Below are 24,356 nucleotides of genomic sequence, written 5' to 3' on the forward strand. Positions count from 1 at the left end.
ACACAACTAGTAATTGTCTGAGATGGGATTTGAACTCACATGTTCCTGACTCCAAGTCCAGTGTTCTTACTTGCTGGGCCACCTAGTTGCCCAGGTGAAAGAGGGTTATGTACTTAGAGTCAAAGCCTAGGTCTGAATTATAATTCTGCTATTTACTAACAAGTAACCACCTCTCTGGGCTTTAGTTTGCTTATTTCCTACATGGGGATAATAATTCTCACAGGGTTATTTTGAGGAAAGCACACTATGCATCACAAAGCACTACAGAAATGTGAGTCGTGGCTTTGTTTTTTTAAATAATTATTCCAGAGTGAGAAGGGAGTAGGCAGGAGATAGGAGCAAATTAATTTCATGGAATAGTGACCCATGGGAGAGAAAAAAAGTGTATTACACAGAGAATCGGGATAGGGACTGGACCTGAAATTTCATTGGTATGGGTAACTCCCAGGTGAGGAAACCCCTGCTACCAATGCAAGCCAGGGCCTCTCCCACAAATTATGTCTCACAGAGTTGTCAAAAGTAGTAGTGTCAAACCTGACTGGAAATGAGAGCCATTCAAACATACATAAGGATCCCTGTGGGCTGCATGATGACATAGTTTTAAAACATCGTATTAGCCATGTTTCATTGTATTTTTTGTGCAATATTTCTTAATGACATTTTAATCTGGTTCAGGCCACACAAAGGAGTATTACAGACACTGAGTGACTTGACCAGGGCACTGCCAGTAGCAGGTATCAAAGGTGTTAAGAGAAACTAGAAAAACTAACAGCAAGCCTTTATTTTTAAAAAAGCCTATTATAACTGAAAGAATAAGGAGGGAAGTCAGTCTGAACTAAATTGATTTCATTCAGCAGAAGACTGACTGGTAGTTGGTCAACCTGGGGGGAGGCAACATGGTATATTTTACTCCCACCACTTGTTACCTTCCTTTCTATTAACATGCTACTGAATGAAACTGAAGGAAAAAATTACAAACCTATGACAACTGAGTCCACTACAGATTTCTGTGACATGATTTCAAGCCTAAGTGATTTATAAGATCACTTCAACTTCTAAATCTTTTGATTCAATGATAAATACATGAGATTTTATTGTAGAGCAATATTTGATGAAAAAATTACAGGAAAAAAAGATTTCCTGAAATAGGTCTATTACAAAAAACCATAGGACTACACTATTTTATCTTAGGAAGTATCTGAAACATATAATCTATGATCTGTCACAAAGTCACAGGAAAAATAGTACAAGCGTCTCGAAGTTGCAAAACTTAAATAAAAAGCACCAGGCACACATTTATTCTTCTAAATGTTGAACTAAAGCCAAGACAATCAGAAAAAAAAAATTTCAACTGTTCTAATTAATTCAGCAATTTACTTCTTTTCTTATCACTTCCTTAAAGGCAATAGTCTCTACATAGGGAAGATAGAGATTAAATTGAATAGAGATAAACTTAAAGTATTGCACTAAGGTTAAAAAAAATCTGCTGTACTAGTCTAATAAGATGGAGAAGATAAAAATTAAGAAGCAGTCCACATGAAAAATGCCTGGAAATCTTAGGGCCTGAGTTTTCATTGAGACATCAGCATGCTTTGGAATATTAGGCTTCATTGATAACAGTAGGACAAGAGCTAACAGTGCCATTCATTCAAAGAAAGGGGATTAAGATGCCATCAGCTGCTACAGCTAGGGAAGCTCGGAAGCTGATTTGCTGCTAATGACCTAAAGAGGGCACCAACTCCCCTCGTACTCTGAGGTTACCGGCAGACAGCCAACGAAAGTAAGCAGAGCCCTGGACTCAGAGCTGCTGGGGCAGCTGAGCCACCCTGCTGTAGATGAGGTCATTCCATGGCACACACAGCATCTGTGGGCATGCTGTTTATTCGCACGGCTTTCCCAGTGTCTGTGCGCCTTTGTTTTTCGTGAGACAATGAGGAAATTTTGTGCATTAGGTTGTCCTACACACTGCCCAAGGTCTTTGGCAAAAAAACAAACTCAAAAAGGTCTGGCAAAGGTGCCTTTGTCATGAGACCAGCAATGGCAACGACACCTTGACAACCTCTTCTGGGACCTGCCCTATGCTCCGAAGTATGCCTGTGCCATAGATTTGGGAAGCAAGGAATGAAGCAACTAAGAATGCTGAGATCAGAGAAGAGAAGCCCTGACCCACATCCTCGCCCTGGCTCTGAAACAACTCACTCAGTACCTGGCTCCCATGTCATCTCCTCCATTAGAAGGCAAGCACTATTCTAGGCTCTTTGTATTGCCAACTCTCAGCACAGCCCATGGCACACAGTAGGTGCTCCCTACATGCTTGCTGACTGACTGTGCCAGTGATTTGGGAGGGTGACTTTCCCTCTCTGGATCTCAGTATCTTCTACATCAAATGAGGGGACAGGACTAGAAGGTCTCCAAGGTTCTCTCTAGTTCTGAAATTCTATAATCTCTAATGAGCTAAATAAATAAATAAAAAGCAGGATTACAGGAACAGCATTTAGAATACTAAAAATCACCCAAAATCAGAGTTCAGACTGCTAATGAAAATTTCAGGTGTTATTTAAAGAGAGCATTTTTGCAGATAATACTTATACTTACTGTAATATTCCAGTTGATCTGTGGTATCCTTGTGTGAAGATTGAGACTGAACATAAGCAGCAGAACTCCAGTAATTACAAATGCACTACAGCTCACAAATTCAAAGAAATAGAGCCCTTCACATGGGGAACATTCCATGATGGTCTCTATGCAAATGAATGCAATCAGTGCCAAAACCTAAAAAATAAACAAAAAGATCCACAGGATATAAGCATATATCTGCATGTTTGCTCCCTATACTGAAACATAACAAGAGATCCTTTAGCACATCCATGGAGAGTAGAGGAAGCATGCCATAGGATCTAGGTTCCAATTTCAGCTCTGCTCCTTACTTCCATGGGGCCATAAGCCTATCATTTCCCCTCTATTCTAATCTGTAAAATGAGGGGTAGGATTAGATGGCTGCCAAACACTGTTCCAGCTCTTAACCCTCTGGTCAATTCAAGTCAACATTTGTTAAGTACCCATTATGTGGAAGAAGACATTGTTTGGCACCATAGAAAGAAAAAACAAAATAGCACCTGTCTTCAAAAGGCTTACCTTCTACTGGGAAAAACAAAACAAGCAAATACAAAGTCATTCCAAGAGGAAGAAAGTGCAAACACCTAGGAAAGGCCCTGTGTAGGAAATGGCACGTACTATGCTTTGAAGAAAGACAAAGAGGTTCATAGAAGGCAGAGGTCAGGAGATGGGGGGGGGATGTCGTGTAAAACACTGAGCCTCACCTTGCAATAGCAAAGAGCATTCCAAGTCATAAGAGCCCAACTGGACTCTGGGTTGTTCATTGGGAAGTGTCATTAGTAAATCTTCCAGAATTAGACACCCACTTACGACCATGAAGAGTTCAAAGGTACCTGCCAATACCTTAGTATGGTATCTAAAATGAAACTCTTCCTCTCCAGCCCCTACAGTCCAAATAAGCTCCTCATCCTGACTTTTCTATTTCTGCACATGCTTACAACATTCTAACTGTAAATAATTCTATATGAAACTCCTAAAAGTCATTTGTACACCAAGAGCAATGAATACTTTATTTCACATTTCTATCCCAACCTAATACTGATTCAGGTTTCATCTCCTATGTCCAAAAACTCATCCATGTTTCTCTAGATGTTCTTCCCAAAGTCACTATCCATAAAGCTCCATAAGTTCCCCAGCTGAATGACAACAGGCCTACAAGTCAGCTAAGAAGGGCCCACATATGGAAAACTCCTCAAGTTTTGCTTTTTTATATATATTTTCTGTAACAAGATCTAGTAATCTTCAGTGAGAAATAACATATTGTACTGATGAGTTGCAAATGCCTCTGGTATGCTAGTTTCAAGCTGGTACTCCAGCTTATTTTAATACATCAAGGACCTGCAATTTCAACAGTACGGGTTCTCCCCTCCCTGAACCAATGTAGATTCAAGCCCGTTCACACTAAAGATTCACTGAGAGGCAGGTTCTGAGACAAACACACAAGTTGTCACAAAGCATGTACTCAAGATCCTTTCCAGCTTGGTAGAATTTATCAGTTTGCATTCTCTGGAATAGCCCTGGAAACGCTAGTCACCTGTACATCCCAATAAGACAAAGAAACAGCAGGACATTCTATGAAAAATGTAAAAGCCCATCAGACTGATCCTTAAAAGGAAGTATGACCCACATAGTCTTGTTCTTCTATTATAGCCCGTCTGCTCCAAGACACTGACAACTAGATAGTATGGATTCTGTGGATACAATGTGCTTACCTCAACAACACAAAAAAGGATACAAGTAAACAGCGATCTACAGAAATTCTTTGTAAAATACCAGTTTTCCATTCTAAAATTTTGCTGAATCAGCAATGTGAATTGGACTGTGGAATGATATTCTAGCCACACTAAATTTACCAGAATACCAGCAATGACACTTGGACTGGCTACCAAAAAAGTGACAATATTTGGATGTGAAAGAACACAACTCTCCACCACTTTAAGTATGGCTTAAATTGCCCCCATTATTTCTCATCTGTTTTTAAAGTACTAGTTTATGGTAATCAAATGAAAATCTCAAGAATAACTTGCAAATCACTAGAATCCACAACAAATGAGAACAAAAGAGTCATTCTTACTTTCATTTCCCTGACCTTACCAAAACTGAGGCAGAAAAAATTTTAAGTCAGGAATCAAGTTAAAAAACGCAAAGTTAAAACCACTCACTTTACTTGGAATACAGCATACAAAATAGCTTTCTAGATTAGTTTTTTGTTAATGCAAACTCCCAAAATCAGCACTAAAGATTATCCCTTGACTAAAGTCAACCATTTCTTTAACAAACTCAAAAATATTAAGCATGTGCAAGGCATGTGTAGCATTTATAGTGGATTGGAGAGAAAACCACATTTGGAATCAGTAAGCACTGAGTTCAACCAAAGCCTCTGACACTAGCAATGTAACCCTGGGCAAATCACTTAATCTCCATGTACCTCAGATTTGATTACTAGGATGAGCCCCAGAACGCTAATCTGCGGGGGAAGCTTCCTCATTGAGAAGGGGCTGACCAAGTCTGAACTCATTGAGTATTTATATATTTGTGCATACACAAGACACCGAGGACAGGAGTGGGGGAAGGGGAAGTCACACAATCTCCACCTGTAAGGAACTCACAATATAACTGGGATGGACAAAGGGTTATGATACAGACTCAAGGAAGAAGGATTAAAAATGGAGAATAAAGGTAGTAGAACACTTGAAGTTTCCCCCTGCAAATGCTCTTGGTACACAAAACATTCCAGGTTCTGGCTGCCCAGCTGATCATAAAGCAGTTTGGGCTTCTGCTCCCAGGCCCTTTCACTGAAAGCTGCTTCTGAATGGTAGGAACAGTAGTAGCAGCCCAAAAGTAGCAATACTAGTCAGAGCTACCCAATGAGTACGAAGGGGAAGAAAGGGCCAGATGGGTGTGTCACCTAAATTATCATCCTGGCATTAGTAGATTCTTGCAAATAAATCGCTACTTCAAGGATTCTTTATTTAATTAGTGTGGGTATTCCTTCCACCAACATAAGATCATAACCTTTCTATGCCTCAGCAGACTATCTTCAAGATTACATATCTTGAAGATCAATCTTAGAGATTTAAGGATAGAAGGTCTAAAAAGACTGAGTATGTTGCCAAACTCACACAAGTAAGAAGAGGCAGAAGCCAGGATTTTAACATATGTCCTTTGACTCCAAATCTAACACTCTTTCCATCGATAACACATTGGCTGCACCTGAAAAACATTACCCCCTAGTAAGTGAACTTCTGAGGTGGAATGGTGGATAGAGGGCTGAGCCTAAAGTCAGGAAAACTGATCTTCCTGAATTCAAATCTGGCCACAGATGCGTGCTGGCTGTGTGACCCTGCGCAAGTCACTTAACCCTCAGATAAGGCCTCAGTTTCCTCATCTTTAAAATGAGCTGGAGAAGGAAATGGCAAACCACTGCAGTATCTTTACCAAGAAAACCCCTACATGGGACATGACTAACACAAGTGAACAACCTACTGAACTTCTGAGGACAAATCAGTGAAAAACCACGCAGCACAGTGGGCTGAATTCTCACTCTGGCATTTAACTGTCTTGGACGACTAGGAACAAATCATCTCTCTAAGCCTCCACTGCCTCATCTGCAAAAGGAAAATAATAACATTTGTGCTGCCTGCCTTAGACACTTGTTTTAAGAAGGTATATCATATATTTAAAGTGATGCGGACATGAGAGTTATCAGCATAAACCTGAAAACAGGGAGGAAACGCCACTACTGGGATTGTGCCATTCTTGAGGTCTTACAACTTTGGTACAAATGGCACAGCCCCTAGGAAGCTCCCCCAGAGAACCTCCCCAGCACAATGACGCACCAGCACAACTTGAGAGGAGGTCCTATGTAACACTGCCATGATATCCACACAGCCTAACATCTGGACTGGAGAGCTGCAAGCATCTTCTGTTTAACTTAGGTTTCCTATTTTTTTTTTTAACAAAATAGGAATAAGCTTGTTGGAGAAGCTTTGTTTGGAAGAGATGAAGCATCATACTTTATTACTCAGAGAAAACTTTTCAGTTTATTATGCAGAACTAAATGGAAACATTAATCTAATGAACTAAAAATCAGACAGTATTCAAAATGCTTTCAAGTATCCTGGCTTATCATGAATTAAATAGTTGGGACTAAGAACAAACTTTCATTCCATTTTGAAACTAATTCATGAATATTTTAAGATGAAACTAAAAACTTAGTGGAAAACTAAAACCACTCTACCAAGGTGGGAGCCATTTCTTTCCTCCAGCTTGTGGCACAGCTTGATGCCCTCACCATGAGGAAGGAAAGAAAGGAAGTTTGTAACCAACAAAGAAGTGTTAAGGGTGGAGACCTGAAGTCAGGAAGGCCTGAATTCAAATCCTGGCTCAGACACTTAGTAGTTGTAAATCATTTGATCTCTGTCTGCCTGTTTCCTTAATCCTCCCAGGATTGTTATGAGGATCAAAGGAGACAATATTTGTAAAGAGCTTAGCTCTGTGCAAAGAGCTTAGCACTTTGCAAAGCCCCGTACATCATTATTATTGTTGCTGTTCTAGTGACATACACGTCCTAGTAAGCAAAGGGAGAAGCTGGAAGCCTTACAGTCTACCTTCCCATTGCGCCCTCCACATTACCATCTGCCCTACAGCTCAACTGTTTTCTGTTCTAACAGAAGCTCTTCAAGAGCAGAAACACTCTTGCTTTTCTATTTATATCCCCACTGGTTTAGCACAGGAGTAGGCACCTAACAAGCACTTGTTTGTTTGTTTTTTTTAAATGATGCATTTCTTTGAAGAGTTCATAATCCTTAAAGGCTTCAAGCATAATGCAAATGTTTTTCCTTATGATGGCCACAATATCAAAATAATATTGGTGAATATTATTAACCACAAGCAATATACAGCAAGTCTAATATGTACTAATGATGGAGTCTTTTGGAGGCCAATAAAATCCCTTAGGAGTATGTATGAACTTTGAAGACAAAGAATGATAAATACAGTATTGACAATTGGTTGCCATGATGTTGAAGAATCTAACAGAACAAAATTATGTTACATTTCAGTCCCCAGGACAGGGCAGTACACATATTCAAATGGGTCTATGATCTCATCCATTCAAGACCTCCAGTAATTGAGATAACAACCCAGCCATGTCCAATCATCCACTGCAACTCTAACCTATGTACTCCCAAAAGTCCACCACAGGAAGTCGGCCCAACTAAAGCAGCTAGAGGCTTTCCTCACTTTGTCCCAAAGTATTTTTCAAATAAACAGTCAATAAGCATTTCTTACATGCCTACTATTTTGCTAAGTGCCTAACCTCTGCTAAGTACTAGAGATACAAAGAAAGGCTAAAAGTCCCTGTCCTCAAGGACCTCAGACTACTGGCAAAGAGAGCATGCAAACAATTATGTACAAATAAGATATAAACAGCATAAAATGGTAGTAATCTTAGAGGAAGGCCATAAAGATTAAGGAGGACTGGAAAAGGCTTCTGGCAGAAGATGGGAGTTGAGCTTAAAATTTAAGAGCACCTTATCATTATCATTCACTGTACCCCAGAAAAAAATCTGGCTTCTAGAAGGCTATATAAGTGCAGCACAGGCTCTGGCAAGTTCAATCAGGACTTTGAGTACAAAGTTTAGTTAAGCTGGGAGAAACTCATCACTGACTTTTTTTTAACCTGCCACAACTCTTAAAAAAATATTTAAAGTAAAGAGGCATTTAAAAGGGAGCAAAAAAAATGGGTTGTCAGTGTTCTTATGAATGAAATTATGGATCCTTGCCTTCAAGGTCCCTTCCAAATCTAAATCTGATCCCATGTTATACAGCATAATAAATTTTATTCACAAGAATTACTTAAATTCATCAGACTCTAAATAAATATTTGGTGACTAGTCCAAATTTAGTACTAATTTATGAGACCTTCAAACATTCCATTATTTGAGTGGAATGAATCAATGTAAGTACTAAGTAATTCGTAGGCTTTATCAAATTCCAGCATGATATTCCTAGAACAGGCAGACCCACCCACCTCTGAAGACCATATCTGAAGGCCACATTGTACAACCAAAGCTAAAATGGAAATCACAAACACATGTTAACAAGCAACCTAACGCAGCATAAAAAATAAAAATTGGATTTTTCTAATCATTTTGTAGGATTTTCAACACCAAAAAGTTATTTTAGGAGAGTGACTTGAAAGGCAGAAGTTTAATAATGGGAAATTTTTCCCTCATAGAAAAAGTTGCTCACAGTGTTATGATATGGGGGGGGAGGGGGGAAGAGAAGGGAGAGAGGGGGAGAGCGAGAGGGAGGAGAAGGGGGAAAGAAAGAATCAAACTCCTGCTTTGTTATGCACCAGACCCAATATTAAGTGTTGCAGATACAAATACTAGCAAGCAAGACAGTTCCTGCCAGCAAAGAGACACTGGCTGTCTCCACTTCCTATCTTCTCACTGATTCCTCCACCCTTTGTAAGGTGTCTTTCAACTTTATCATTCAAATGAAACTGCTCTCTCTAAAGTTATCAATGATCTCTTAATTGACTAATTTGTTCTTTTTGACCCATTTGCTGCATCTCACTATTGACCACCCTCTCCCTCCTGAATATCTCTTCTTTAGGTTGGTGTTTTTTCTTTTTTACAATTTTCTCTCATCTCACCTCCTATCTTCCTCAGTCTCTTTTATTTGCTCATCTTCCACATCATTCTCCCTAAACACAGATGCTCCCGAAAATTTATGCTGGGTTCTCTTTTTATGTCTCTATTTTCTCTCTTTCTCTCTCTCTCCCCTCCTCTCTTCCTTCCCTTCTCCCCCCACCTAATCATCAGCTCTAAGTAAATGACTCTCAGATCTATATATTGAGAGAAATGACTATTTCTCTCTTATAGTAATACCTAATTACTGAATTAGGACTAAGGTTTTTCCTCTTTGCTATTTCCACGTTCAGAAATCAGCCCTTGTAGTTTATCCAGCTGGCCTGTGAAGTGCAGGGCTGATAACGAGATCAAATCTTGGGCAACCCAGAAAACTTAGATCTGATCAAAAGGTAAACAAATTCTAGTTTAAGTGAATTAGTAGATTCCAGCCCATAATATTTTAGTAGTTCTAAACTAGTTTAGTAGCTTAGTACTAGTTTAGTAGTCCCCTTTTGTCTAGATTACCTTAGATGGGTGGTGCAGGTATAGGTAAGTCTCTTTGTCCAAGACTGAGTGATCAGTCCTGTGGCCTCACCCACTAGACCCTCATTAGAATAAGCCCACCTCTCATTCATATTCATTCTCTCATTACTCGTTAACCAATCAGAGTTGATTTCCACCCTCAGGAACACCCACTCTTCCAAGGGCATATAAGCATAAGTGGGTTCCATGAGGGATCTTTAGTGAAGGACAAACAGTCAAAAGACTAACCTTTTGTTAATTATACACTAGCATAATTAATAAAATGATTAATTACCCAGAAACTATGTATCTCAAACTTTTTATAGATCACAATATCAGTCCCCAATTTCACCAGAACATCAATCCTACAAAATCAAGACTCTCTCAAACATTTCAAACTGGATGTCTGAGAGACATCTCCAACTCACCCATTATCTTTCCCCCTAAACCCTCCTCTCTTCCAATATTCCTATCTCTACTGAAGGCACCACCATTCTTCCAATCTTCCAAATCCCTAACCTTGGCATCATCCTGAACTCCTCACTTTTCCTCATCATCCTCCATATCCAATCAGTTGCCAAATCTTGCAATTTCTTTGCCACATCTCCTATCTCACCCCTCCTCTCCACTCATACAGCCACTGCCTTCGTTCGGGCTCTCATTACTTCTTGCCTAGATTACTGCAACAGCCTCCTAATTTGTTTCTCTACTTTGTCTCTTCTCGCTCCAGTCCAACCACCAAACTGCCAAAGTAATTTTCCTAGATCACAGATGTGGTCACGTAACTCCTCTACTCACTTCCCGTGGCCTCCTATCTTCTCTAAAACAAAATACAAATTCCTCTGCTTAGTTTTTAAAGCCCTACAACAATTCAGCTCCAACTCATCTTTCCAGAATCACTGGATGGGTATTCCTTTCCCTCCCACAATCTTCAATAAAACATCCTGACCTCTGACACACAGAGTCCCTCTTTTCCTTTAAAAATACTAGCCAGGGACCATCTTCTGCATGAAACCTTTCCTTTTTCTCCCAAATGCTAGTGCCCTCCTTCCCTAACTATCTTGTATTTAACTACTTAGTATATATTTATATTAATTGTATGCTTGTACTGTATGCATTTTCATATGCATGTGTTGGCTCCTCCACTGGCACATAAGAATGTCAAGAGTAGGGTTTGTTTCACCAATGCTTCTTACATCCCCAGTACCCAAAACAGTGCCCAGCATTTAATAAGTACTTGTTGATTAGTTTGTTGAAGATGCTTACATTCCAGTGTGGGAAGACAACCTATGAAGAGGCTGGAAAGGGAGGCCAGAGTTAAGAGGGCACTGAAGCTACAAGAGAAGGCAGTAGGAAATCGGAGCCTCTGAAACCCCAGGGCAGGCTCCTCAAGCACCAGTGGGAGGGAGATGATGATGACAGTCCAGGGTTTTTCGATAAAAGCAGCAATCTTCATCCATCATTAACATCCATTTCCTAACAATGAGAGCTGTCTAAAACTAGGATGAGCTGACTTAGGAGGTAGTAGATCCCTCATCTCTGCCATGGGGAATCTTTAAGCACACCATAACAGGGCTGCTGTGGAGGGAATTCTTGCTCAGATACAGGTAGGATTAATATGACCGATGAAGTCTGCGCTTAATAGAACTAAAAGCAGGAACAGACATCAGAAATCATAAAGTTCAAACTCCACCCCACCCCCAGCCCCTTCACAAAAGAAAAAACTGGTTCCCAAAGTGGAGCCGGGACTTGCCCAACGTCACCTAAAGTAGAAGGAGCAGAGCCAATATTCAAACCCAAGCCTTGGAAACTACAGAAGAAAGAAAATTAAATCTGGACCCAGAAGATATAGGTTTGAATCTTAACTTTGTCAGTTACTATTTGTTTGATTTTGGATAAATTAGGCTCTGTGGACAGTTTCCTTATCCTTCAATTAATGGACTTGGGGGAAAACACCTGAACTGACACAGAGTGAAGAAAACAAAACCAAGGGAACAATATATACAATGACTCAAATAACATAAATGAAAATGATGGTAAAAGGCAGTTACATGCCAATTAAATACAATAATCAATATGGGGGAGACTCGAGGATGCCAAATGCTTAATATACTGTCAGAAACACTATTTGTTGGTTAGATTTCATTGATAGTTCTGTTACCAGAAAAGGTTTTATGGCTGGGGAGGGGAAATATCCATAAATATTTGCTTTTCTTTGTATCCCCAATGCTACAGTGACACAGTGGTCTTAGCACAGTGAGTGCTTCATAAATGCTTGAAATTAATGCCCATCAAAACCATAGTCCCAAAGAAGAGATGCTAGAAGATATTTCCACCTCATCTCTTTACAAACGTGGGAAGTCCATGGGAACACTGCATAAATTTTCAATCAAAAATCAGCAATACCAATCAATATTTTTCCCATGTACTGATTGATATTGCTGGGTCTTTTCCCTCCCTGCTTTTCCTTAAAAAATGTTCTTTGTTATATGGGATGACCCACTAGGAAGGGCAAGGGAAGGAGAGATGCTAGGAGAAATTTTTGTGATGCAAAAAACCAAAAGATGTCAATGAAATTTTATTTTAAAAAATAAATGTTTTTTGACTGACATAGAAGGCTGTAGGGGTAAACAGTAGTTATTACAATACAAGCAAAGAGACTCAAAAGTCAAGGTCACACAGTGACATTCAACTCTATGTCTTCTGATTACAAAGTCAAAGTTCCTTTTATTACACCATATTATATAGTAACTAAAATAGCTCCAAGAACCTGGGGTATCAATGAGATGTGTGAATACATATTTATATACAAGCATACACACACAAACACACACACACACACACACAAAAAGGAATTAAGAGCTGCACTGGCAAAGGGAGTACTCACCCCAACAAATTCATGGATTTGGAAAAAAGTGTAGAGTTTAGATGCTTTCCTAAGTGAAAAGCAATGCCAATTTAGTACCATGTTTTATTAGAGGCTTTTGAACTGCTGAAAGCTAGGAGCTAGAAGATAAAATATTCACATACTTATATCTATATCAACATAGATATATACATGCTCCTATTGTATAAGACCTTTCCTAAATTGCGTAGACTAGGAAAGTTCATATCTGTGACCTGTTTATGTCTATTCTATGTATGTTGTACCATAGGTAATTTACCAAAGGTAAATTCCTAAAGATCAGGGAAATGTGATCTACAAAGCATCTGACAGACCATGTGAACCCAAATAACTCAATCTTACTACATGACTTCTGACCCATAACTGGTGTTATGGACAACATGCTGGACTCGAGTTGGAAACCCAAGGATTAATTCCAAATTTTACTATTTGTTAGCTGGGTGCTCTTGGACAAATCATTTCCTTCATTTCAACCTCCATTTCCTTCTCTATAACAAGGAGCTATTTGTACTCCAGACCTGACAAGGTTACTATAAGTACAACACTGTAAACTGTCAAATCCCTATAACAGTTCTTCAGTTCAGCAGATGGCCTTAATGACTGTCTGAGGGGAAAACATCATCACCCTCTAGCCACCATCATTGGTAATAAAGTGATCCTTGGATCAAAGTCAAACAATGTGCCCCTAGTCCTGACGGTGAAGCTGTTCCAGCTGGACCTTGCCCTCTGTGGACAAAGTCTTCGAAAATCATCATCATTTCTATACCATGGCAAGGACTCCAGTGAAGCTCCTATGATACTTAAAAGAATTGTCAATTATGAATTCATTGCGCTATTTATAATTCCCGTAACATGAAGTCTCTTTCTAAAGAGGATATTGGGTAGAGGAGGTCAATTCAAACTACTACTTTCTGCTGAAGCTAGAAATTAGCCTCTTCCACTTAAACAGTGTGATTAGTTACCTTTTTATTCCTGTGCTTACAGAGAAGATTGTACAGGTAAATTATTTACCAGTAGTCAATGGTTTCCTATGTAATCTTTTCTTTGTTTTCTTTTTGCCAAATAGGGGTAGGGCTAGAAATGTAACTACTGCCACAGAGTTAAAAGAAAAATGTCCTATTCCTGAAAGCAGATCACGTTAAGGTCTAAGAGAGTTGAGACTGAGATAAAACCTGGCAAGGAAAAGGAAAAAAGGGTAGATATAATTAAATTCAACAGTTTGGGAGTCAATAGCACTGAAACACTCAAAAAAAGGAAGGAATAAGGGCCAAGAAGCAGAAATAAAGGAATCCTGAGCAATTTCCACATTTATCAACAGTACCTGGAAATGTTAAACATTGTGTCCCTCTTTTCAGTACTCTGCCACCCTCATTCTGAGGGGGACCCAAGTAGGCTCATATAATGGACAGAACAGAAGCCTAATGTTACTTCCTGCTGCCTGCTCCTGGGCAGTCCTCTGAGGATAGGAAGCCAGTATACTTCAGATAAGCAGCACTAGGCTGGATCTGTACATAGCTTCATTGTCCATTAAATCTACAATTCTAGCATGAAGGGGATCAGACTCTGGAAAGACAGAAAAGTCAACTATTAACCAAAGACATCAAAGAATGTGTTCAATCCTCACAATAAAGATACCAGGGGAGAAAGGCCCAGGCCTCAGTCCTGCAGGCTGTCTTGCTGCATTGCTTCTCCAGCCTCAACCAGACCCTCTGCCTAGCAATGACACCACTCACTCTAACTCCAAACCACTTACAGGATGGTCTGACAGTCCCTTTCTTACAGACTGACTGCCTGAGATAGCCTGTCAGATGTGCTGTTGCAATCTGTCTATGACTCCACCCAGCTGCTCCTGTGGCCCCAGTACCATGGGAGCATCAGAGGAGAATTTCCCAAGAGTCACACAAGTTGACACCTGTGTTCTCTTCCACCACTACACCCTGATGTGTCCCATTTTCCCCACCATACTGACACCCAGGAATCAGAAGACCCGGGCTCTAGTCCTGATTTTGCCATATAAATTTACATGTAAAGCACTATACAAAGGCAAAATGAAATAGCCCCTGCCCTCAGGAATCTTATATTCTACTGCAGAAATACAATAAAAGGTCATAGACTTAGAGCTACCAGGGACCCCAGAGGTCATGAAGTCTTATCCTACAGATAAGGAAACTGAGGCCAGAAAGTGTAAGTGACAACCTCAAGGTCATACATACAGGCAAAATGTGGGGGGAGAGGGGGATGTGAACCCCGGTGTTCTTGATTCCAAGTTCAGTTTCCTTTATACTATGTCATGCTACATCTATGAATCTAGATGAGTAGAAATAAATTAAATACAAAGTACTTTCAAGAGGAGGCTAGAAAGAACAACCAGGGGCATCAGAAAAGGCTTTCTAAGTAGGAGGTGGCCCCTGAGCTGTACTGCAAAGACAGAGAGGGATTTTTATAAGGCAGAGATAAGGAAAGCACTGCACTCTATACATGGAAAACCAATGCTCTCCACAGAGATGCAGAGGTAGGAGATGGAATGTCAAATTCAAGTAACAACTAGCTGGTCAGTTTGAAAAAAATGGAAGTGTATCTAGGGAAGTGAGATGAAATAAGACCAGAAAGGTAGGTGGGTGGCAGATTTTAGAGAACTTTAAATCCAAGGCTGATTCAGGTTTTATATTTTATCCTAAAGGCAACAGGGGTAGGGTGGGGTGGAATGATAGTAGAGGAATGGTGAGACCTGTGTTTTAAATATCAATTTAGCAACCGTCACTGAGCCAACAAGCATTTATTACATGCTTACTATGTGCCAGTGCTGAGGCTAAGTGCTAGGGATTCCAAAGAAGGGTAAAAATATGGCCCCCAACCTTAAGGAGCTCATATTGCAGGAGACAACATGCAAACAACTAGACATCTAAGAGACAGACAGTGTAAATGAAATGTGCTGCAGAGAAAGAGAAAACAGTAAAAGTCTCCTGCAGAAGGTAGGATCTGAGCTGTGTTTAAGAAAGCCGATGAAGGCAGGAAGTGGAGACAGGGAACAAGGGCATTCCAGACATGAGAAACAGCCAGCAAAAAGGGGCAGAGTGGGAAGAGGGATGGACTGTTCTGTGCTATGTGGACAATGGATTGGAGAGAGGGAAATGACTGGAAAAAGGGGACCAAAGAGAAGACCATTTCAATAGTCCAGTGATGGTATGTGTGATGATGGTGTGAACTAAGAGGTAGGAGTGGTGCAAGAGGAGGAAAAGAGAATGGATGCCAAAGATGTCATGTACATAGAATTAGTAGAGTTCACAATGTACTTAGGCATAAGTTGGATATAGTACTGAGGGAGAAAGAAGAATCAAGAGCCTCCAAAACTGCCAGCTTGAGAGACTACAAAGATGATGGTACAAAAGGAAAGAAAGAAAGAAGGAAATTTGGAGAAGGCATGGGTTTAGGGGAAAATATAATTTCTATTTTTGGTTGTGAACGGTTTGCAATTACAATGGAGGTGTGTGTGTGTGTGTGTGTGTGTGTGCGCGCGTGTGTGTGTGTGTGTGTTCGTCCTTCGTTGAGGAAGAAGACCATGCCATCAGGAAAATGATGACATGACTTGCACTTGCCTTTGTCTTTTTTGAGTGAGGGAGGGCTGTGCAGGTCACCAGCCTCACTTCTCCTCCAGAGCCATCTGAATCCAGTGACCAGATATTCATCAGGATGACTGGAGATGACCCAGGATGAGGCAATTGGGGTTAAGTGACTTGCCCAAGGTCACACAGCTAGTGAGTGCCAAGTGTCTGAGGTGACATTTGAACTCAGGTCCTCCTGACTCCTGCTCTATCTACTGCACCACCAAGGTGCCCTAATTACAATGGAACATTTAGGTGGAGAGATCTAGTAGGCAATTGGTAATATGAGACTAAAGTTCACAAGAGATTAGATTAGGATGTGGGGTGTATTATATGTATTAGAGACACCTGCTCAGAGATGATAACTGAGCCCATGAGAGCTAACTAACTAGTCATTATGACTCTGGGTCTATCAATTCCCATGGGGCCTCAGTATCCCCAGATGCAAAATGAGAAGAGCAGATCAGATAATCTCTATGGTTTCTTCTAGCTTTAATCATTTAGACTTCTAATATTTTGTTCAAGAATTTTCTAAGCAAACCCTTGTTTTTGGTTGAGGACGGCTCTGGTCACTGCCACGTTATACAGCTGTCAGCCTTTCTTGGTCTTAGGTTTGCTTGTGCCATGGCCCAGCTGTGATTCCATCAGATTTTTCAAGCTACTTTTGATCCTGTAAATATTTTTTTCTATTTCAGAATTCCCTAAACCCCAAAATAAGTAAAAGTAGTACTTAGTGGAGCTGGGATCTGCCCTATGGCTATGCAAATGACTTAAATTTCAATTCTGTCTTGGCAACACTTGCATCTTTACCATAAATTCTGCTCTCAGTAACTCAGAAGTTACTTTCCAAAGGCTAGACATGATGCCTTAACAATCAGAGAAAACAGGATCATTTTTTGATATCCAAGAACTTGAACAAGCATGCATATACACACACATAGATATGTGGTCATTCAATAGATAAAGTGGAAAATAAATCCTACTTCACTCAAGAAGTAAATAAGAGAGAAAGGGAGATTAAAGGAAGGGTAGATAAGGGATGAGTCCTAACAAAAACAAACTCAAAGTAAGGATATACAAAAATATTTAAAGTTCTTTTTAAGGTGGCAAAGAATAGGAATGGAGTGAGGGAGGTACCCAACCACTGGGGAATGGCTAAACAAGTTAATGGTATGTAAGTATCTGATGGAATACTATTATGCTGCAAGAAATGATAAAGAGGATGGTTTCAGAGAAAAATCTGCATGAATTGATCTGAAGTGAAGTAAACAGAACCAGGAGAATTAATTATACTATGAAAACAAATTGTGCAATGACAATAACATGATACAAACTACTCGGAAAGACTTAGGAACCCTGTTAAATTACCAACCATGATTTCAGAAGACAATGAATAAACATGCTACCTACATTCCTGATAGAAAGATGAAAGACTCAAGTACAAAATGAGAGAATACACACACACACATGCACGTGTACACATGCATCAGATTTTTCATGGACAAGGACAATGTGAAATTTGGGGTTTTTTGATTACACATGCTGGTTACATGGATTTTGTTCTTTCATTCTCAGTGGGGGAACGGGGAGAGGGAAAGAAGGCAAATATTTGCTTATTGAAAATTTTAAATTAAATTTTTTAAAAAAGAATTCCCTATCCATTCAAAACAATTCAATAAACATTTAGTAAGTGCCTACTGTGTTCCAGACACTGTGCTAGGTACCAATTCAAAAACAAAAATGAAATAAGTCCCTATCCTCAAAGATATTACATTCTATTGGGGGAGAATAGCATGTACATAGAAAATTAAATACTAAATATACATATTGTGTGTATATGTATATGAAATAATATCAGGGAGGAGAAATGTACTACCAGCTGGAAGAATCAGGATAGTCCCTTTGTAGAAGGTGGCACTTGTTAGAGTTAAGCTGTGAAAGAGTCAAGCACTGCTAAGGAGGAAGCAAATTCCAGGCATGGAGGACAGCCTATGCAAAGGCATGGAAGTGGAAGGTTGTGTATGGGGAACAGAAAATAGGGCACTTTGGATGAAATATAGAGCATGTGAAACAGACTAATGTGCAAAAATCCTGGAAAAGAAGACAGGCCATATTGCAAAGGTTTTTCTAAAAGCTAAACAAAGGAGACTGAGTTTTATCTGGAGGTAAGAAGTTTCTTAAACAGAGCATGATAGAATATGGCTGAGAGAGCAGAGAGACTGGAAGCAGAGACCAATTAGAAGGTTCCTGAAATAGTCCAGGGAAAAAGTGAAGAGAGCCTGTGTGAGGGGAAGGATGCAAGATATTGTGGAAGTAGAGTTGACAAAACCTACTTATCAGAAGTGAGAAGGGAGGATGTTAAGGACAGTCAAGGATGTCACCAAAGCTGCAAATCTTGGTGGCTGGGAGGATGGTGCCACCCTCAACAGAAACAGTAAAATTGAGAAGGAGAGAGAGAAAGACTTAAAAGCACTACAAAAAAAAAAAAGAACACTATAACCATCATGAGCAAGTTTGGTATCAAAGAGAAAATGAGAAAATACATCTTTCTTTGCATGAGTGATAGGCTTTGGATGTGAAACATTGTATATAATATAAAATTTGGTTGATATGTTAGTTTTGCCGAACTGTTATTTTTTAAAACTTCTCTGCCATAAGGGTAACAAAATAAATATAAAGTAATTTGAGGAAAGGGCACTAGCAACTGGGTGAATCCAGAGTCTCCCCTGCTATAAGGTGGCACAGGAACTAAATTTTGAAAGAGACTAGAATTCTAGGAGGTGGGGAGAAGATACAGTTATCAATGAAGACAACATAAGAACAAAAGATTGCAGTAAAAAAGCTTTTTTATTTTTTTAATAAGAAGCCCTACAGAAAATGTTCTTCATGTAATTTAATGAGAGAATTGTAGCTGATTTCTATATGTAGGGACAGAACAATGGATTGGAAGGGAAAGGAGGTGGATTTGAGGTCCACCACCTTTGTGACCTCTGCAAAGTCATCCCCTCTCAGGGCTGCTGTTTCCTCATGTGTAAAATGAGAGCTTTGCAGCTCTAAGTCCTAAGATCCTATGAAAACCACAAAGTGGTCAGCATTTTCCCTGCCAGGAAGAATGCCCACAGAATCTGAGTATAAATGCCACCCTCCCCAAATGGCTGCATACCCAGACTGTTTAAATTAGTCCTAAAGAACAAACAATACATGCATAGAACATACAGGAAACCAGCTGCCTTCAACCACATCCATCTGAAGACATTTAGCCATACTGTTGATATTCTGGTATTGCTGCCCCCAACCCTTTTCATTTTGCAGGGTTCAATCTCCATAAATAAAACTTCCTTAGTATTTTTCACTCCTTGCAAAGTATACATTTTCCAAGTACTCTAAATAGCCCCGATTTCAACGCTATGGGCATTGCCTTCCACTGATAGAGATGGTCTTTGTGAGTTGCTATGGCTGAAAAATATTCCCCCCAGTGACCAACATGGGCAGCTAGGTGGCGCAGTTGGATAGAGCGCCTGGCCTAAAGGCAGGAAGACTCATCTTCCTGAGTTCAAATCTGACCTCAGATTTAGCTGGGTGACTGGGCAAGTCATTTAAAACTGCCTCATTCAGGTCCTCCATCTGTAAAATGAGCTAGAGAAGGAAATAGCAAACTACTCCAGTATGTTTGCCAAAAAAATCCCAAATGGGGTCACAAAGAATCGAACTGTGACTGAAAAGACTGAACAAAAACAAAGTGGCCCATATACAGTTGATTTTTTCCAAATTAAATTAGGGGGTCCTCCAATGATTACTGTACAGTCGATCCCTGAGCCTATTCACAAGGTCTTTTCAGTTTGATTTGTAGCTTATTTTTAATGAAATATTAATATAAATGATTGATTAGTGTGGGGAAGTGGAAAGAGCTTGAGACCAGGAGTCCTGGGTTCTAATACTGTTTATCTTAGCAACTTATTCCTACCCCCCCCTCTATTTTCACATCTGTAAAATGAAGGGGGCTGGAAAAAATAAGAGTTCATTTAGGGTCCTCACAGCTCTAACATTTATGAAGTTGTTACTCTAAAATATGTTTTGTAGTTTCCCAATGACAGCATTTCTATAACTAGAGGTCACTTCTGTCTTCCTGCTTAATTGGAATGAAACAGAGTAGAATTTCAAGAAGTAATTATTTCCTTCTAAAGGAGGAATGATCTCTGGAAGCAGAATATGGGCTCCACTGGCACAGCCTTCAAGAAGCCACGGTTAGAGATGCAGAACCAGAACAATATAGACAAGGACGACTACGTTATGAAAAAAAAATTTTAAGACTTACTGGCCCTGAAGTCAAGGGAACCTGAGTTCAAATACAGCCTCACACACTTACTAGCTGTTTGACCCTGGGCAAGTGTATGTAAGGTGAATTTCAGGGTAAGTAAGGTGGATTTTAGTGTGTATAAAGTGAATTTTTGTTATTATTTCTTACAGTTTAGTTTCCCAGGATCCATAGCCATAGCAATCTCCTGTTCCCAGGTATTAGATATGAGTTCCTACAATTATGGTTCAAAATGTCTCCACCACACTTAACAGCATTATATAATGGTAAATAACATAGACATCCACTGCAACTGCACAGTGAGACACAGGGATGGGTGATGTAAAGTTGTGAGGTTATTGCTGGCAGTGTGCCTTCTTTGTCTGACGTCCTAAAAGGCAGGTGGTTACTAGTCAGTGAATGGGGAACCTTAGGGTTGAATGCACAGATGCTGTGTGTGCCTCAACTGGCCCCCATTGAGGCTTGGGGGGAACCTTATGGATGAATGCACAAGCTGGAATGCTGTGCGTGCCTTGATGGGGCCCCATCAAGGCTGAGGGGCAGGGAATCTGTGTTTGCCTCAATTAGCCCCCACTGAGGTTGGAGGAGATTTAGAGGAAGCACAAGTTGTTTCTGTCTCAATTAACCCCATCGAGACTTAGGAGTAGCTGTTCCCCTTACAGAAGGGTGATTAGGGAATGCTGTAGGAGTTTGTGCTCTCATTATCAGCAATCCTCTTATGAGAAAACTAGACTAGAATAAAGTGAGATTATTAACCACTTCTTAGTGTCTTTCCCGTCTAACCAGATCAAGAGTGAACCTGTGCTAGCAGGCTTCCTGAGTGCTCTGTTTATCTATCTTACAGAAAATCACTTAACCCCAATTCACTCACACACACAGAAAAAGACATTGTAGAAGGGTTTCTTTGGGTGTTTGTTTGGTGGCTACTATGTGAAAAATTATAAATAAAAGTTTTTAAAAAGCAAACAAAGTAACAATAATGATGACAATTCAAAGGTCTACAAGAGGCCCTACAGAACACTAAAGCTAACTAACCTTTTACTCCCTGAATCAAGGGGAGTAGAAGGCCTGTTCAGGGAATGGGATGTCCTCTGTGGAAAATCAGCTTTCTGGTAAGTCAAGGAAGTAGAAGAAGCTCAAGGAAAAGTTTGAAAAGAGAATTTGTCTATAAAGAAGCCAGACCACTCTAGGACATGGTGAAAGGAAAGCAGTTACAGGTTACAATTTTGAGAAAACAGGGTTGTGAGGAGGGGGTAAAACTGGACTGAACTGGGGGGAAAGTGCCAGAGAAGCTAATAGCTGAGAGAGAAAAGAGATCATGGGAAAAGAGATTTCTACAAGAAGGAAAAGTATAGATAAAAAAGTCAATATATTGGAAAGTAAGGTAGATGTGCATATTTTTAGGAAAAAGAACACTGAATTCAAAGTCAGAAGACTCAAGTTAAATTCCCAGCTTCAATTAATAGATGTTCAAGTCAGATGTAATAATGATAATTATTACTACTGTGAATAATACATATGTACAAGAGTTTATAAAGCATTTACCATGTTACAGGAATATTGTTAGCTAAGTGTTCTCTCCATTTCACCTATCAGTAAACAGGCTGAGAAGTGAAATGATTTGCCCAGGGTCACATAGCAAGTTCAGAACAAGGATGTGACCCCTAGTCTTGATGGCAAAATCTGGACTTGAATCCCTTGCAGTCAGGAATCTGGGTTCACAACTTCAAGCCCCACACTTGATAGCTGTGTGATTCTAGACATGTAACTTCCCTAAGCCTCAGTTTACTTCTTTGAAAGCCAGGAACCAGACTCTCTAAATCAGGGGGTTAGTATGAAGAAGGGGGACAGCAAAGTAGTGCAGCAGATAAAGTGCTGGGCCTGGAATCAGGAAGACTCATCTTCATGAGTTCTAATCCAGCCTCAGACACTTACTAGCTGGGTGACCTTGGGCAAGTCATTTAGCCTTATTTGCCTCAGTTTCCTCATCTGTAAAATAAGCCAGAGAAGTGGCAAACCACTCCAATATTTTTTGCCAAGAAAACCCTAAACAGGATCACAAAGAGTCTGACATGACTGAAAAACAACTGAACAACAATAAAATTTGTAAGGAAAGTTCTTTGGAAAGCCATATAAATAACATCTAAAGAGCTATGGAAACATCAACTACTGGATTTTCTCTAAACTTCTTTTCAAATTGTCAGAGACAAAAAATACATTTTAATGGAGCCAAAGAAAAATCATATCAAATTTCTTCCCCCTTCATCCTCCAAAACTGATTCTTCTATCACAATAAAAATACAACTTGAGTTCAGATCCTGCAAAGTATATAAAATTACTTGCAATATATTTCTTTTCTTTCCTTCTTTAAATATATATGTATATATTATGTCTCAGATACATGAAATAAGTTTTTCTTCTAAACAATGTTCGCAGCATTGTTAATATTATACCTATTATATTGATTAATATGAAAATCACAATTCCCTTTCACAATATATTTTGAATTGAAAAATAGGTTCAAAGATTCAAGAGAGTGGTTCCTCAAGAATAGGCATACAAGCCCGTAACAAAGCCCAAAGCAACTCTCAAAAAACTTATTGTGAGACTCTCAATTGTTGTTTACGTCTAGATCTCAATTACTTCATTGGCAGAATAAAGGAGAGAGACACAGAGACACCGAGACACAGAGAGAGAGTGTTAGTTACGACTAGAAAGCTGCTCTCCCTGGATTTTGAGCAGAATAACTTAAAATGTAATTGGCTAATAAATATAAACCACGTATAAAAAGAACCCCTTAAACTCATACACTATCCTGTCTTTGCCAGGGCCAACAGTTTTTTCCTACTAATGCCTTATCACAACATTGATGAAGTTCTGGTAACGTCACCTCCACTCCTCTCTCCGAGTTGGTAACATCTTCTCTGGTTTGACATTCCTTTCTATTTACTTCTTGCACACATTTTGCATCTCCCTCGGTAGAATGTAAGCTCCATGATGATAGATGTTTCATCCTTGTCTTGGTATCCCTAGCACCTGGCGCTGTGCTTTGTAACATAGATAAAACTTAATATATAGCTATTGAACTGAATTGCTGAAATAAAATGTAAGACAATCCCTTGACATTCAAATCAAGCATACTTAATCTCAGAGGTCTTTGCATTGCACAATGATTTTCTCCTTTAAAGTCCACACTGTCCAGTTGTTCAAGAATTCAAACAGGTAAATAATCATTAAGTATTCACTGTATGGACAACACTTTTCTGAACTCTACTAGGCTAGGTTCTGACAAGATAGTTCCTGCTCTCACAGAGCTTATAGTCTAGTTGGAATTAAAGATACCTTTTCAAACTATACTTTAATTGATATAATTAACAACCCCTTTTCACACACACCTTCTCATCCTATTCAGTTTTGTCCATGTCTTTCTGAAAATCCACCGCAGAGGATCCAGCCTTCTAATTCTTGAATCAAGTAGTAGGGCAGAATACATTATCCTCATTTTACTACATGACCAGCCTATCTCCATCTCCAGCCATATATACCCTTGGGGCTACCTTTTATACTACTTCTCCCAAAAGTCATCATCAGTAATTAAATGTAGCCTACTTATACCTAACATGAATCTTTCCAGTGCTCTTTAGGCAGTGAAATATGGATAACTATTAATACACAATAAATGTATCAGTGAGAGGTCTATGTTAATTAAAAGAAAATACAACTCTCTTCATTATAACACTTGAAACAAGAACTAC

The 24,356-nt window shown here is 39.5% G+C and overlaps 1 protein-coding gene across 2 annotated transcripts in view; it reads right to left on the reverse strand.

Annotated features, from left to right (window-relative positions):
* CMTM4 (CKLF like MARVEL transmembrane domain containing 4) overlaps positions 1 to 24,356 on the reverse strand; it is an 82,381-nt gene that overhangs the window by 26,911 nt on the left and 31,114 nt on the right. For both annotated transcript variants that reach the window (XM_072635927.1, XM_072635928.1), the window contains exon 2: positions 2,596 to 2,772. In XM_072635927.1, coding sequence (XP_072492028.1) covers positions 2,596 to 2,772 — 177 coding nt within the window. The remainder of the gene's footprint in view (positions 1 to 2,595; positions 2,773 to 24,356) is intronic.

The sequence above is a fragment of the Notamacropus eugenii genome, chromosome 1, assembly GCF_028372415.1.
Source record: "Notamacropus eugenii isolate mMacEug1 chromosome 1, mMacEug1.pri_v2, whole genome shotgun sequence".
In the NCBI taxonomy this organism is placed as follows: domain Eukaryota; kingdom Metazoa; phylum Chordata; class Mammalia; order Diprotodontia; family Macropodidae; genus Notamacropus; species Notamacropus eugenii.